Genomic DNA, 18381 nt, shown 5'->3' on the forward strand with positions numbered 1-18381 from the left:
GTTGTTCCAAATCTTTAGCTTATGATTTTCTTAATGAACATTTTTTTTGATAGCATAACAATTTCCTTTCAACTGTTAAAAAATTAAATATTTAATTTTTTTTTGTATCTCTTACTTACAAAAAAAAAAAAACTTTTATATGTTTTTGAAACAAAAAATCCAAAAATGTGTATAAACGTATAACAGTTTTTGGATAAACATGATTCTTTTTTTCTTTCCCTTTATAACTGTTTAGGGGATTTCCTCCATTATCTTGGAACGGTAGCATTTTCTTAATAGGAAAAACAAAACTAGTTCTCTATTTATATACAATACGTCCCCTCATTTGTAACAAGTGTTGGCTAATTAAAGGAAATGTATTTAAGTTGTTTTTTCTGACATTGTCCGTCCAAATATCACTCACTATTAAATTTCATTGGGCGGATGTTGTGGACCACAAAAAGAATAAAAAAAACTCTTACGGAATAGAAAAAGCATTAGCGGCCACTTGTTAGCGCCCGTTCTCAGTCATCAGTTATTATGGGAATTATTTCTTAGAATTCTTGGATATACTATTTTTAGTTTTCTTTTTTAGTTTTCTATTTTTTGTGTCCACCAGTTTTTTATGTGTGGACCATAAAAGATAATAGGAACCAGAATTCGCTGGCAATGGTATGCAATCATTTTTACATGAATCACAGATAATATATTTATTAAGTCATTAAGATGAGACGTTGTTGTTGTTTCAAAGCAATTGGGAAATTCCCGTTGGTTGCGAAATATTTAAGTGTAGATTTTTAATAGGAGGACAATAATTTTTCAAGTCTTAACTGAATTTTAAATTCTTAAAATCCCCAGATCAATTATTGTTCTTCTGTCATTTGTTTATTTATTTTATCATTAAACGTTTTTAAAAATTTCAATTCATCATTGTCTTTTTAAATGTTTTGTTTATTTTTATATGTGATCCAAACAAAAACAATTAAAACAAAATTTTATAACATATCTTTGTGAACTTGGAGGAGGTAATAATAATTATTCTTAAGTGTGACGTAGATTTTTTTTAACAAAATATCTCATCCTCATATTGTATCTTATAAACAGATTGTTCATATCTCAGATTTTGTATTCTGTATTCTGCTACTAATGAAGTCATTTCTATAATAAAAACCTCAACAAATCGCATAAAAATGAGGAAAGAAATACCAACCGCAGCGTTGTCGTCATTGTTTGTTAATTATAATAAAACCAACACTTGAAATAACAAATCGTACAGAATTAAAAGCAATATTGTTAGTTGAAAAAACAAAATTCTGAGAATTTTTTGGCAAACATTTAAATGTTTAACAGATTTTTTTTTATTTCACAAAGTGCAAAAAACCTATAAAAGTTAGAAATTTAATTTTATTGTTCTTAAAATCGATAACTGTGAACATTTTCTAAGAAAATCAAACTTTTTGTTTATATTTTCTATGAAAATTGAATTTACGCAGAATCTTTAACGAAAACAATATAATGACAGATTTTGGTTTTGATGTTTTGGTTTTCGCTTATGACCACAAATATTTCAATTGTTTCTCTTTGTTGATTTTGTGACGATTCTTGTGGAAGCCAAGGACAAATTTCATGAGTAAATTCCAAAAATGTGAGGTGATTTGAAGAGCATCAGCCATTCTGCTGGGCGCCTATTACCTAATAAGAATTTTTAAATTGCACTTCATTGAACTTGTATGGACTACAGTATGCGGGAATTCTCATAGAATGTAAACATGAACATCTTGGTGTAGTGGTAGTATTTTCTACTAAAGATCTGCACTCAATGCCACTGAGCAATGTAAAGATCCTTGTCAACTTTTGTTTCTTCTAACTTACTAACTTACTTTAATTGGCTATGACAGAACATTTGTTCCACTAGCCGAGCGTATAATAGCGTTCCAAGCGCTTCGATCTCCTGCACTCATTCTAAAATCTCTGCCACCAAGTTTTGAGGTGTCTCCCACCACTTGATCTTTACATCGGGCTTTTGGTCTTCCCGGTTTGCGTGTACCACCACGTTTGCCTTTAAAAGACTTCTTTGCTGGACAAATCATCCATGACCATGACATCTTTGCTGGAGCTTCTTCAGCCATTCTTACAATCATCCATTACCTACCCAACGGAGCCGTTGTATTTTGATACGTCATGGTTTATACGTCACCTATATTCTCCATTAACACAAACTGGTCCATATATTACGAGAATCTTTCCCTCAAATACTCCAAGCACTGCCTCATCTACATTCACAAGTACCCATGCCTCAGAACCATATATAACAACACGGGTAGTATCAGTGTCTTGTATAGTGTAATCTTCGTCTGTCGAGAGGTGGCCTTGTCTCTAAACTGCTTACTTAGTCCAAAGTAGCATCTATTTGCCAGTATTATTCATAGCTCTATCTCAAAACTGGTGTCATTCGTTTCGGTTACATCGGTGCCGAGGTAAATAAAGTTGCTGACTGTTGTTGTTGTTTTTTTTTTTTTTTGTTGTTTCTTGAGTTGTCTTTTGAGCTCTTTGAGTTGCACTTCATTGAAGTTATTTCTTCTATTCTTCATCCATTCTGACAATCATCCATGACCTACCCAACGCAGCCGTTGTATGCGTCGTCATACAGGTCGTGGTTCCGAACTTTCTCCATTTTTTTGTTTCTTCTAAAGTATCTTAAAATTCATCAAACCTTTCCAGCAAACGCAGATCACTGTTTTTGTCTCAATATTTTGATTGATCCTAGGCTTTGCGGACTCTTCGGCCTCACACTCCTAATCATGCCTTACGTACAGGCTTTTCCTTATCCTTATTTGATCCCTGTTCCTTGCTCCGACTGGGATCGGGTCCTCGTTAATTGTCTTTACGTTTAGCGTCTCCATCTTCTTTCAAAAGTATTCATTAAAGTTAGTTCACCTGTCCAGCGAATGTTGGTCCGTCGCCTTATAGTAATCTGAAACAAGTAACTGATGCCCCAATTGAGGGTAAAGTTATAAGGGGAACGCCCCTCCCCATAAACCCCATCTCGTTTTTGTTCTCAATTGGGAGCTATTTGAAGCAAAATTAAAGCACCTATAAGCGAAATTTTGTATGATCCCTTATAGTATCCCAAAAACACAAAATTGGTATAAGACCTTGGGTTCAAATAGCCGCGGGGGACGTCCTACCAAAAAACCCAAATAAAAGGTATTAATGGGTGGAGTAAGAACTGGATATAACAATTTGACCTCAAGTGTCGGGGGGCCGCTCTAAACGGGACTATATGGGATTCTAATCAAAGTTATTTGTTAAAAGGGGGCAGCAAGCACTCATAGGTGCAACGAAGGATACTAAACCAGCTTGTTTACTATAGAAAGCAAATAGTCTGGAAATTTCCTAAATATAAAAAATTGTCTGAAATTTTACTACAAATAGCTTATTTTCTTAAAATTTATTATAAATAGCAAAATTTTTATACCCACCACCGAAGGATGGGGGTATATTCATTTTGTCATTCCGTTTGCAACACATCGAAATATCCATTTCCGACCCTATAAAGTATATATATTCTTGATCAGCGTAAAAATCTAAGACGATCTAGCCATGTCCGTCCGTCTGTCCGTCTGTCTGTTGAAATCACGCTACAGTCTTTAAAAATAGAGATATAGAGCTGAAATTTTGCACAGATTCTTTTTTTGTCCATAAGCAGGTTAAGTTCGAAGATGGGCTATATCGGACTATATCTTGATATAGCCCCCATATAGACCGATCCGCCGATTTAGGGTCTTAGGCCCATAAAAGCCACATTTATTAACTGATTTTGCTGAAATTTGACACAGTGAGTTGTGTTAGGCCCTTCGATATCCTTTGTCAATTTGGCTCAGATCGGTCCAGATTTGGATATAGCTGCCATATAGACCGATCCTCTGATTTAGGGTCTAAGGCCCATAAAAGCCATATTTACTATCCGATTTCGCTGAAATTTGGGACAGTGAGTTGTCTTAGACCCTTTGACATGTTTCTTTAATTTGGTCCAGATCGGTTCAGATTTGGATATAGCTGCCATATAGACCGATCCTCCGGTTTAGGGTCTTAGGCCCACAAAAGCCACATTTATTATCCGATTTTGATGAAATTCGGGACAGTGTATTGTGTAGGGGCCCTCAACATCCTTTGTTAATTTGGCTCAGATCGGTCCAGATTTGGATATAGCTGCCATATAGATCGATCCTCCGATTTATGGTGTAAGGCCCATTATAGCCACATTCATTATCCGATTTTGCTGAAATTTGGGACAGTGAGATGTATTAGGCCCTTTGACATATTTCTTCAATTTGGTCCAGATCGGTTCAAATTTGGATATAGCTGCCATATAGACCGATTTCTTGATTTATGGTTTTGGGCCCATAAAATGCTCATTTATTGCCCGATGTCCCCGAAATTTTGAACAGTGAGTTAAGTTAAGCCCCTTGACATACTTCTGCTATATCGCACAGATCGGTCCAGATTTGGATATAGCTGCCATATAGACCGATATCTAGGTTTTAGGTTTTGGGGCCATAAAATTCGCATTTATTGTCCGATGTCGCTGAAATTTGAGACAGTGGGTTTGGTTAGGCTCTTCGACGTCCTTCTTCAATTTTGCCCAGATCGGTCCAGATTTGAATATAGCTGCCATATAGACCGATCTCTGGATTTAAGGTTTAGGGCCCATAAAAGAGGCATTTATTGTCCGATTTCGCCGAAATTTGGGACAGTGCTTAGTGTTAGGCTCTTCGACATGTTTATACAACTTGGCCCAAATCGGTCCAGATTTGGATATAGCTGTCATGTAGACCGATATCTCGATTTAAAGTCTTGGCCCCATAAAAGGCGCATTTATAATCCGATTTCACTGAAATTTGACACAGTGACTTATGTTCGGCTTTTCGACATCCGTGTCGTATATAATTCAGATCGGTATGAGGTATGTGAGTATAAGGTATGAAATTTTCACCGAATTTTGATGAAAGGTGGTTTACATGTATACCCGAGGTGGTGGGTATCCAAAGCTCGGCCCGGCCGAACTTAACGCCTTTTTACTTGTTAGATTTAATTTTGTATTTTAGATTTGTATAACTTTGTTACCTCACAATACAATTTTTTTTTGCTTTTGTTTTTTCCTTTTTTAATGATTTTATTGTACTAATTACCTGATATGGCTGTAATCTGCATTTATTATCTTTTGTTGATGTCTGTGCCAGTCATTTATTTAAAATGCATTGTGCTTTTGTTGAAATTCTTTAATAAATAAATTGTAATCAATTCGCTTTAGTATGTAGTCACAACAAAAACAAAAATTATGTGAGCCGAGTTGGCTTAAAAGAGCAATAAACTCTGATGAACTTTTGAGGTTTCTTTTCGTGGGTATGGAAAATAATGTGCAAAATATTTATTTAAATCAAAAAGTTACAAAGTAATTATTTTGAGCTTTTTTTAAATTGGCAAGTTGATAAAGGAAAATTTTTGTTCATATTGTAAATGAATATAGAAACAAGTAAAAATGCGTTAAGTTCGGCCGGGCCGAACTTTGGATACCCACCACCTCGGGTATATATGTAAACCACCTTTCATCAAAATCCGGTGAAAATTGTATACCTTATGTCCCATAGCAGTAGCATAGCATAGTAGCTATATCTATTGTAAAAATAAACCGATCTGAACCATATACGACACGGATGTCGAAAAGCCTAACACATTGTGTCCAATTTCTGTGAAATCGGATTATAAATGCGCCTTTTATGGGGTCAAGACTTTAAATCGAGATATCGGTCTACATGGCAGCTATATCCAAATCTGGACTGATTTGGGCCAAGTTGCAGAAAAATGTCGAAAAGCCTAATACAAAGCATAAATGCGCCTTTTATGGGCTCAAAATCTTAAATCGAGAAATTGGTCTATATGGCAGCTATATTCAAATCCTGACCGATCTGGGCCAAATTAAAGAAGGACATCGAAAGGCCTAACTAAACTCATTGTCTCAAATTTCAGAGACATCGGACGATAAATTTGTCTTTTATGGCCCCAAAACCTAAAACCGAGAGATCGGTCTATATGGCAGCTATATCCAAATCTGGACTCATCTGTGCCGTATTGCAGATGTATGTCAAGGGGCTTAACTTAACTCACTATCCCAAATTTTGGCAACATCGGACAATAAATGTGGCTTTTATAGGGCCAAGACCCTAAATCGGAGGATCGGTCTATATGGCAGCTATAACCAAATCTAAACCGATCTGGGCCAAATTAACGAAGGATGTCGAAGGCCTTACCACAACTCACTATTACAAATTTCAGCAAAATCGGATAATAAATGTGGCTTTTATGGGCCTAAGACCCTAAATCGGCGGATCGGTCTTTATGGCGGCTATATCAAGATATAGTCCGATACAGCCCATCTTCGAACTTAACCTGCTTATGGACAAAAAAAGAATCTGTGAAAAGTTTCAGCTCAATATCTCAATTTTTAAAGACTGTAGCGTGATTTCAACAGACAGACGGACGGACATGTCTAGATCGTCTTAGATTTTTACGCTGATCAAGACTATATATACTTTATAGGTTCGGAAATGAATATGTCGATGTGTTGCAAACGTAATGACAAAATGAATATACCCCTATCCTTCGGTGGTGGGTATAACAAACGTTTATTCAAAATTAGACCCAAATGTCGAAATTTCACTATGGAAACTTTAATTTGGTTGAATCTAATAACTTTGCGTCCTAGAAGGAAATTCGTGACTCCCTCCAAAAAATTAAAAAAATTATCGAAAATCTTCAAATGGCGAATCTGGCTGTATATCCTAAACTATGCGTTCTAGAGAGAAATGGCTCTTAATTTGTGACTCCCTCAAAAAATTCAAATTCAATTGACCAAAAAACCAATAAATGTCGAAATTTCACTATGAAAACTTTATATTGACTGTTTTTTCTAAACTATACGGCCTACAGGGAAATGTAAGGCCCATTTCGCGACTTGCTCCAAAAAATTTTCGGTGAATTTTTGACAAAAAACTTGAGGTTAAAAGGGTTCGGCAGAGCCCGACCGGGTTTCGAGCCTGGGTGCACGGAGCAACAGCGAGAGCCGTTGTCTAGCGTTGGAAGCCATCAATACAACTTCCAACAGATGCTCAGAATCATGTGCACCATGGAAGTAGTGTAATTGTCGCAGAAAAAAAATTTGTCCTTACACGAAAATACATGCATTGGGAAATAGTACAGCTAATAGACAGGGTTGTCGAGCGTTGATAATGTGTTAACTGTATCATAGAGGCGTTTTCGCAATAAATACGAATAAATACCAACGCACGTCCCTTGAAGCCATAACACCTAATATGGTTGAAAAGTCTTCTAACCAAAGACGAAACGCATCCCACAGTGATTGGTGTGTGTTGGCTTTCCTTTTCCGTTTGCAAAGAAAATCTCCTATCATTAAGCTCGTGTCGAGAAGAGAAACAAACAAAAATTTTAATATTATTTTATTCTATTTTATTTTTTTTTTTTTTTTTTGTTATTTTATTTTTTTTTTTTTATTTTATTTTATTTTATTTATTTTATTTTATTTTATTTTATTTTATTTTATTTTATTTTATTTTATATTAATTTATTTTTATTTTATTTTATTTCATTTTATTTTACTTTATTTTCTTTTATTTTATTGTATTTAATTTTATTTTATTTTTATTTTATTTTATATTATTTTAAATTATTTTATTAATTTTATTTTATTTTATTTTATTTTGTTTTATTTTATTTTATTTTATTTTATTTTATTTTATTTATTTTATTTTATTTTTTTTATTTTATTTTATTTTATTTTAATTTAATTTTGTTTTAATTTTTTTTTTATTGATTTATATTTTATTTTATTTTGTTTTATATATTTTTTTTTTTATTGTACCATTTGTCTACTCTTAAATTTTGAAAGCAAGGTTCATTGCACTTTCAAATTCCATAAGGAATGCCTTACATCACCTAAGATTTTTCCATTTAAAGACTTACTTTTTTACTACTTATTCAATAATATTAAAAAACTGCGTATGCTGTTTTTCTTTAAGAAAAACGTGTGTATGAATTTAACTTCAAATTCTGGTTTTAGCTATATCTGTAAATCCCTTCAAATCATTAATCATTGATATGGGTTTGTTACAGCTTTTGACTGCCAAGACATGCAAGTAAGAATAAGTAAACAATCAGCACTACAACTATAACAAATGAGAAGCAACAACAACAAAAAAAGAACGACCGGAAAATATCAATTGTCTGTTCTTGTTCACTTTTTTCGTCTTTTAGCTTTTTGGTATGTCAGTCTCGTCACTGTCGTCAGCAATGAGACCAATTTTTTTTACGTTCAAGATTTGTCGGAAAACTTTTTTTTTATCACAAAGCCGTGAGGAGCTTTTTTTTAGTAGTTGTTATTATGCTCGGGAAGTGTCGGTGTATATTTCTTACATGTAGAGTAGCATGGGGATTTTGGGTCTTTTCTTTCCCATAGTAATTTGAGTGGCTTCTTAATAAATTTGTTCTGTCCATAACGTCATTCATCCATCAGTTTGATGTTTGGTCTTCTTCTGTTGTCTGCTTAACTAACATATCTATTTGTCTGTCTTTCTATTTGTCCGTCCTTCCACATGTGTCTGGGCCTTCACTGACATATCAACCATGATCTACATTCTTTACACATATTACTTACTTAAGAGGACAAATCTTTTTGTCATGTCCCAACTTAAAGTACAAATCAACGACAGTTTTTCTTCTTAAATCTGTCAATTTAACGCTTTATTAATAAAAAAAAGTGGCACTTAAATCCCATCACCATACTGACATATTTTGTAATTTAATACTTTTTTTTTACTTGGGTGCTTCTTTTTCCTTGATTGAGGTTTTTTGTTTTGTTTTTTTTTCTTATTGGTGCCATATTTCTTCTTGTAAGACTTCAATGGTTTTCTTGTTTTCACCAATTAAAATGATTTAATTTAAAATAAGGAGATTTCTTGGAAGTGAAGGCTGAAAAATAATATATACATGACATATATTTTTCCTCTTATACAATATTGTTTATAGAAGGCCAACATTTTCAAGGTAATTAAGGGGAAATGAACAATTTTATTTTAAATTTTAATAAAAAATGAGTTTTCGAAGAGAATAACAAATTAAAGAATGTATATTTTTGCTTCAAAAGTAAAATTTTTGTTAAAATAATTAAATATGTTGCATGTTTTTAGGGGCATTTTCTTAACGAAAAATAAGAAAGCCCCTACCTCTTAAAATATTAAATTTGCTATTTCGGTGAATTTTCTAATAAAATTTTTTTTGGGTATAGAATATAAAAACAATGGTTTTTGGTTTATAAAGCAAATTTTTTAAGAAAAAAAATATGTTGCATACTTTTGGGCCCTATTGCTAAAAAAAAGCATTAATCTGCTTACTATATACATTATATAATTTAGTCGTTTGTTTCGGTAAATTTTTAATAAATTTTTTAAGAGTATATCATGTAAAATATTTGTTTTGCTTTAAAAATAAAATTTTTGAAAATCATAAATTCTAGTGCATACTTTTTGGGACCTATTGTTCAGCGAAAAATAAAAAATCCTCTCGCTCTTAACAAAAAAGTCAATAAAATATTTGTGCAAGAGTATAACATGTATAATAATTTGTTTTTGATTTTAAATTAAAATATTTGAAAAGAAATTAGTTCTTTTGCTTACATGTTTGAGGCATTTTGTTAAACAAAAAATTAAACCCTCACCTAACAAAGAACTCAATTTGTTATTTGTTTCAGTCAAGTTTTAAAAACAAATTTGTTAAAATATTCAATTATTTATTTTTGCTAATTTTATGGAATAATTATGTTTCATACTTTTTGGGGCCTTTTTAGGGAAATATAAAGAAATTCCTATCAACTAACAAAAAACTGAATTTGTCATTTTTTTAATCATTGAATAATAATATTGTGGAACTTTTTTAAAAATTGTTTAAATAATGAAATTTTACTACATACTCCCATATAAACCGATTTCCCGATTTCTTCTTGAGGCCCTGAAAGCCTTAATTTTTATCCGACTTGGCTGCAATTTTGCATGTGATGTTCTGTTTTGACTTCCAAAAACTGTGTCAAGTACGGTCCAAATCGATGTATAACCTGTCATAGCTCCCATATAAACCGGTCTCCCGATTTGACCTTTTTTCCGATTTGTCTGAAATTTTGCATGTAGTGTTTTGTTATGACGTTCGACGAATGTGCCAAGTACGGTTTGAAATCGGTCTATAACCTGATATGGGTCCCATATAAACCTATCTGCTTTCTTCGTTTCCTAGAAGCTTTAATATTTGTTGGTTTGACACAAGTTTGGTACGTAGAATAAGGCTATGCCCTTCAACCAAATTTATTTTGTATATATTTTTAGCAGTATCCTTCGTGGTGGGTTCCCAAGATTTGGACCGGTCAAACTTATCATCCTTTCACTTGTTTTGATTAATATATTCTTAAAAAAAATTTGTTCTTTATTTTAAAAATCAAATGTTTTGAGGAATAATAAATTTCGTTGCATACTTTTTGGAGTTTTTCGTTAAGTAATAAAAACTAGTATTAATTAATTTCTTTCAATAAATATTTTATAAAAAAAATGTTTACATAATATAGCATTGAAGTAGGTTTATTTTACAGATTTCCTTTATAGAATTGTCAAATAAACTCATTTTGAGACTTCATTAAGTTTTGTGAATACGACCGTATGAGTATAACATGTTGAAAATCAAAAATTCAGAATCATAACAATATGTAGCATACTTTTTGGGGCCTTTAACCGATGAATACACTTGTTAGAAAAAAAATTTAAAAATAAAACTTTTGTTGTTTTCCAGTTTTTAATATCTTACAAACCATGCAATCGGATATTGTCCAGCTGCAGACCATAGGATTCTCTGTTTCTATTACATATAGAAAAAAAAAGAAAACTTATTTTAAAGTTAGGCAGAAAATGTGTCGCTTTTATTATCATTGACAGGTTTCCTAGATCGCGATTTCGCCTGGAACCATAAATAGATTCATCAGCGGGATCTGTCAAACTGGACACTTGTTTTTTTCTCATCTGCCAATCACTGAAAACCATTAGAAGCTGACAATGTTTCTTAATTAAAATTCTCATATTTCTATTTTTTTAAATCCCCTACCTCCCGAAAAAAACCTCAATTAGTCATTTGTTTCGCTCGATTAATTTTTGTTTTTTTTAGCCATATTATCTTAATGATTTGACAACTTTTGTCATATAATTAAAAACACTTTTTCCGCATTAACAATTAATAATAATTATAACAACATTATGCAATAATGTTAATAGGCAATATGTGCTTCAATATGTTCGTTTATTTCTAATTATTATTATTTTTTTCCAATTAATTTGCATAAATATTCCATTAAAACTCAATGGGTAATCTAAAAGAGGGAGAAGTCACATGGTGTCCCAAATTTTTTGGCTATTATCTTAAAAATTGTTGGACTTCTTGGGGTCACAAACAAACAATTTCTATGACCTTCAGTTACATTTTGCCTTGTCTTGCAAAAAAAAACCGGCAAAACCTAAAAACGAAACTAAATTAACATAAAAATTCTTGTCATATCCAAAAGCCTTTTCATGTCATGCCACCGTAACGTTTGGTTTTATGAGCCACATTTTTTTTTTATTATTACAAAATAAGGGCTGGTCACTTGTTGGTTGGCAGGCTGGTTGGTTGGTTGTTTGCTTCTAAGGCCAATTGGGTTAAATTTTTGTTGTTATAAAGTTATAATGTGAATTGTTGTTAAATTTAATAAACTATTTAATGAAGGGTGTTTTTGTAGCCGAAAAAAGAAATGGTGATAGCATACAAATTAATATAAAAATATAAAAATTATCTAAAACTATATTTTCTACCATAAAGATAAAAAATTAAATATGTGTAAATGTATCTTTAACCACAAAATGTCCTTGACTATTTTCTACCATAATTGTTAGTTAGCAATTTTGTTGATTTTATTTTTCTTTTCTTTGTACTTTTCAGCAAATCAAAGATGAGTTGTGTGAGGTGGTTTCCGAAATGGAGGCACTCGATGTGCCCGAAGATTCCAAACATTCCAACAAAGATAAACAAATGTCAATTGGACGTAAAAAGTTCAATATGGATCCCAAAAAGGGTAAGTCAAAAGAAAAGATATGTACAATTAAAATACAATGCAAATATTTAAACGAAACATTTTATTTGAAACATTAGGCAACAAATTCTGATTCTGACAAAGATTTTTTTTAAATTAGTTTTGGTATCCTTGAAAATATTAAAAATTTGCTTATTCTTTGAAATAACGTTGCCTATTTTTGGTGTTGAACAATTTTAAGTTAATTTAAGATAGTGTTGCATATTTTTAGGCATAATATGTTACCACAAAAACAAACAAAAACCGTAATACACCAAGTTCTTGTTAAACAACAAACCTTTTTTGAATAGTAAAATAACGTTTTAGCTCCCCGTTATCTGAGATAGCAATAGGAATCTCTTATTACGTCTTAAATTCTTTACCCAACAAATGCTTTGGTTTATCGTTACTAAAATATAATCGTTTTGTTACAATACTCAAATTGGGTCTGATTGCCGACGGTCTCTATCAGCTAAGATAAATTTTCAATTCTCCATTACCTGGCTTTAACACTATAAATAGATTAAAATTTAAAGCATACTTTTGGAATTCACATTTTCTTTGAAATAACATTGCCTATATTTAGGATTGAAAAAAGTAACTTTTCAAAAGTGTTGCATACTTTTAGGCTTAATATGTTAACACACAAGCAAGAAAAACCGTAATACACCTAATTTTTGTTGAACAAAATTTTTTTTTTATAATAAAATAATGTTTAAGCTCCCCTTATCTGAGATAGTATTAGGAATGCTTTGGTTTATCGTTACAACCGTTACCGTTATGTCAAAATACTCAAATTGGGTCTGATTGCCGACGGTCACTATAACCTGAGATAAATTTTCAATTCACCATTGCCTGGCTTTAACACTATGAATAGCTTAACATATAAAGCATACTTTTGGGGATTCACTGTATGGAATGCTCATGGGAAAATTTGCATTTCACTATACACCTAGTCTTGTTTGGGGCTAATAGGGCAGTCCTTCATTTTCAAACAATACGCTGTTGGAAAAATTACAAATAAAATTTTTTCTTCCCTTTCGAAACGAGCTCAATGATCGGGGATTGCAAATGGAAAAGGAAAGCCAAAGATAGCAACACACACCAACCGCTATGGGATGCGTTTCGTGTTTGGTATGATGTATTTGAATCGTATTAATTGCGAAAACGCATCTATGATATAATTACCACATTAACCACGCTCGACAACCCTGTCTATTAGCTGTACTTTTTCCCAATGCATGTGTTTTTTGTGTAATAACAGACTTTTTTTCTGTGTTAATTACACTACTTCCGTACTATACATGATTCTGTGCATCTGTCGGAAGTTGTATTGATGGCTTCGAACGCTAGCCAACGGCAACGGCTCGAATCCCGACCGCGCTCTGCCGAATTTTTTAATTTTTCTGTTTTGACAAAAGTTTGGTATGTAGATTAAAATTATGCCCTTCAACTAAGTTTATTTTGTATAAATTTTTAGCAGAATCCATGGTGGCGGGTTCCCAAGATTCGACCCTGCCGAACTTAGCACGCTTTTACTTGTTTATATATTATCTATTTTCTTTTTTTTATGATCTTTTATACACTTGATTTTTTAATAGTTTACTTTTAAACTCAAACATTTTAATTCCGCTATGACTGACGCGATCACCTGATAACATTTGTATTTTTCTCTCCAACTCGGTCATTCGGTCATTTCACACATTCCTGATAAATTGCAAAATAATTAGTTTACAAAAAAAAAAAAAATCAGAAAAAAATTTCCTTTAATTGTACTCCACTTGTACCCTGTAATTGTTGTTGTTAACACTTGTCCCCTTCATGTTTATTTGCAAAGTTGTTGAGTTATATGAAATTTCGCTGTTCTTTATGCCAGAGATAAAATAAATAGCCACAAATTAATCGCATGCTTCAAATAATAACACTCAACGTAGGATTTTATTTTGTCTTGTTTTTTTTTTCGGTTGTTGCTTTATTCCTTTTGAACCATAATCATAATTCCCCTATTTTATATTGAAATGCTGGGGGATTAAATCGAATCCATTTATGCCACACGCATATCTCATATACATTTTGGGCTTAGCATAAAATTTACATAAACTATAAAGGGAGGTATATGATTTGCAGCCGATATAAGAGTGGAAGGCGAAAATGAAGAGAAAGGAAAAAAAATGAAAATAAAAAAAAATGTTTCTATAGAAAATTTTGTCAAAATTTATTTCTATAGAAAATTTTGTCAACATTTTATTTCTATAGAAAATTTTGTCAAAATTTTATTTCTATAGAAAATTTTGTCAAAATTTTATTTCTATAGAAAATTTTGTCAAAATTTTATTTCTATAGAAAATTTTGTCAAAATTTTATTTCTATAGAAAATTTTGTCAAAATTTTATTTCTATAGAAAATTTTGTCAAAATTTTATTTCTATAGAAAATTTTGTCAAAATTTTATTTCTATAGAAAATTTTGTCAAAATTTTATTTCTATAGAAAATTTTGTCAAATTTTTATTTCTATAGAAAATTTTGTCAAATTTTTATTTCTATAGAAAATTTTGTCAAAATTTTATTTCTATAGAAAATTTTGTCAAAATTTTATTTCTATAGAAAATTTTGTCAAAATTTTATTTCTATAGAAAATTTTGTCAAAATTTTATTTCTATAGAAAATTTTGTCAAAATTTTATTTCTATAGAAAATTTTGTCAAAATTTTATTTCTATAGAAAATTTTGTCAAAATTTTATTTCTATAGAAAATTTTGTCAAAATTTTATTTCTATAGAAAATTTTGTCAAAATTTTATTTCTATAGAAAATTTTGTCAAAATTTTATTTCTATAGAAAATTTTGTCAAAATTTTATTTCTATAGAAAATTTTGTCAAAATTTTATTTCTATAGAAAATTTTGTCAAAATTTTATTTCTATAGAAAATTTTGTCAAAATTTTATTTCTATAGAAAATTTTGTCAAAATTTTATTTCTATAGAAAATTTTGTCAAAATTTTATTTCTATAGAAAATTTTGTCAAAATTTTATTTCTATAGAAAATTTTGTCAAAATTTTATTTCTATAGAAAATTTTGTCAAAATTTTATTTCTATAGAAAATTTTGTCAAAATTTTATTTCTATAGAAAATTTTGTCAAAATTTTATTTCTATAGAAAATTTTGTCAAAATTTTATTTCTATAGAAAATTTTGTCAAAATTTTATTTCTATAGAAAATTTTGTCAAAATTTTATTTCTATAGAAAATTTTGTCAAAATTTTATTTCTATAGAAAATTTTGTCAAAATTTTATTTCTATAGAAAATTTTGTCAAAATTTTATTTCTATAGAAAATTTTGTAAAAATTTTATTTCTATAGAAAATTTTGTCAAAATTTTATTTCTATAGAAAATTTTGTCAAAATTTTATTTCTATAGAAAATTTTGTCAAAATTTTATTTCTATAGAAAATTTTGTCAAAATTTTATTTCTATAGAAAATTTTGTCAAAATTTTATTTCTATAGAAAATTTTTTTTTCTCCTCTATATTGCCCTTCACTGTATGATTTTTGCATTTCCTGTTGTTGAAGGGGGAAAACTTTTTGTCTTGCCTTAATAGGGTGTAATAAAAAATGACTGGTAATAAAGTGTGAAATTTATTTTGATATGTAACACCACCACTCCAAGTGACACCACCTCCATCACCATTATCCTTACCATCACGAATTTTTTTAAAGGCAACAAATCACATTAATTTCTTCACGAGTTTAAACAACTTAATAAGCGCAAATTTCACAGCTTTTCACAACAAATTCATTAAAACGCAAAGATTGACAAAAATGAAGCTTCTTAAAATAATAAGTAAAAAAAAGCGATGTGGACCCATTCCTTAACTTCTCTGGCGGCGGTACTGTAAAAACAAACAAATCTGTGGTGTACACTAAATGCACCCATATGGTGTGGCATGCCATGCAATGCCTTGATGTGGCATGGCATTATTCAATTATTTTCAATCCAAAACATATTCCGTGACAAAAAGATCTGTATCACCCACATTCCAAATATAGAAATGTCAACAGAGGAAGGGGGAGGGAGAGAAAAAAAACAAAAACAACATCATTATTATCATCCATCCAACATCCACCATTGCCTTTTACACCCAACATCTTTATGACAAATTTGACAGTTCGTTGACATTTGATTTCTTATGGTGTCATAGCAGGGATGATAAAAATTAGAAGTTGGTACGATTTAAAGATAACGACTTTCAGGATTTCATAAAAAAAAAGTTTTCTATAAAAAAAATTTTGACAAAATTTTCTATAAAAATAAAATGTTAACAGAATTTTCTATAAAAATAAAAATTTAACAAAGTTTTCTATAAAATTAAATTTTGACAAAATTTTCTATAAAAATAAAATTTTGACAAAATTTTCTATAGAAATAAAATTTTGACAAAATTTTCTATAGAAATAAAATTTTGACAAAATTTTCTATAGAAATAAAATTTTGACAAAATTTTCTATAGAAATAAAATTTTGACAAAATTTTCTATAGAAATAAAATTTTGATAAAATTTTCTATAGAAATAAAATTTTGACAAAATTTTCTATAGAAATAAAATTTTGACAAAATTTTCTATAGAAATAAAATTTTGACAAAATTTTCTATAGAAATAAAATTTTGACAAAATTTTCTATAGAAATAAAATTTTGACAAAATTTTCTATAGAAATAAAATTTTGACAAAATTTTCTATAGAAATAAAATTTTGACAAAATTTTCTATAGAAATAAAATTTTGACAAAATTTTCTATAGAAATAAAATTTTGACAAAATTTTCTGTAAAAAAAAATGAAAAACTTTTCTATAAAAATAAAATTTTGAAAAAATTTTCCATAAAAATAGAATTTTGACAAAATTTTCTATAAAAACCGGCTGAACCGTTGATAAATTGAACATTGAAATTTTCACAGACTGTGAAGAAAACAGGCTATATATATGTACAATATATTACAAGAGGCCGGAGCCTCCCCTACCCCAAAAAGTACTACCCAAAAATAAAAGTGTACCGATCGAGACATTATGGTATTCAGGAGTAGATTACGAATTTCATATTAGAAATTGGGGCCAAGTAAATGGGGGACCGCCCCAACCCCAAAACCCCCTAAAATAGGTTTATTGCACGATATGGGACTCAAATGAATGATATTCGGGAGTAGATTACGAATATGGAGGAAGGAGGAAAAGGCTTTAAAACTTGCTTATATTGAAAGAGGCCCCCGTTGCCCAATAAACACCAAAGTCAAAAGTAGACTCAATATAGAAAGAGAACTGGGAAACTCTTCGAGTTTCAAAACGCAAAGCTGAGACCCCCAACTTTAAAACACATTTTCATTGCCCCAAGTGGTCCCCAATTGCATGCAAAAAATTTTTGTATTGCATGCAAAAAGTATTTAATTTATAAGACCATATACAAAATTAAAGAGCCTGGAAGGCCTGGACCCTATTTGCGGGCCCTCCGTTAAAGTCATCAGTTACATAATTTTGTTTGCACTGCGAAATGTTCGTTTATGGACCGATTTCCAAAATTTTTTTTATACCCACCACCATATGGGGTATACTAATCTAGTCATCTCGAAATATTGATCTGCGATCCCATAAAGTATATATATATATATATATATATATGTATATATATATATATATATATATATATATATATATATATATATGTATATATATATATATATATATATATATATATATATATATATATATATATATATATATATATATATATATATATATATATATACATATATATATATATATATATATATATATATATATATATATATACATATATATATATATATATATATATATATACATATATATATATATATATATATATATATATATATATATATATATATATATATATATATATATATATATATATATATATATATATATGCGCTTAACCATGCCCGTTCGTCCATCCGTCTGTCGAAATCACGATGGCATAAAGCTAGCCGCTTGAAATTTTGCACAAAAACTTTTTATTGATGCAGGTCGTTGGGGATTGCAAGTGGACCATATCGGTTCAAATTCAGATATGGCCCCTATATAAACCAATTCTCCGATTTGACTTCTTCAGCCCTCAGAAGCCTCAATTTTCGATTTGGCTGAAATTTGGAATAAAGACTTG

The 18381-nt window shown here is 30.3% G+C and overlaps 1 protein-coding gene across 2 annotated transcripts in view; it reads left to right on the forward strand.

The window, feature by feature from the left end:
* Positions 1-18381, forward strand: part of LOC106088696 (uncharacterized) — a 94744-nt gene that overhangs the window by 21773 nt on the left and 54590 nt on the right. For both annotated transcript variants that reach the window (XM_013254346.2, XM_013254347.2), the window contains exon 3: positions 12061-12193. In XM_013254346.2, coding sequence (XP_013109800.2) covers positions 12061-12193 — 133 coding nt within the window. The remainder of the gene's footprint in view (positions 1-12060; positions 12194-18381) is intronic.

The sequence above is a fragment of the Stomoxys calcitrans genome, chromosome 3, assembly GCF_963082655.1.
Source record: "Stomoxys calcitrans chromosome 3, idStoCalc2.1, whole genome shotgun sequence".
NCBI classification, from domain to species: domain Eukaryota; kingdom Metazoa; phylum Arthropoda; class Insecta; order Diptera; family Muscidae; genus Stomoxys; species Stomoxys calcitrans.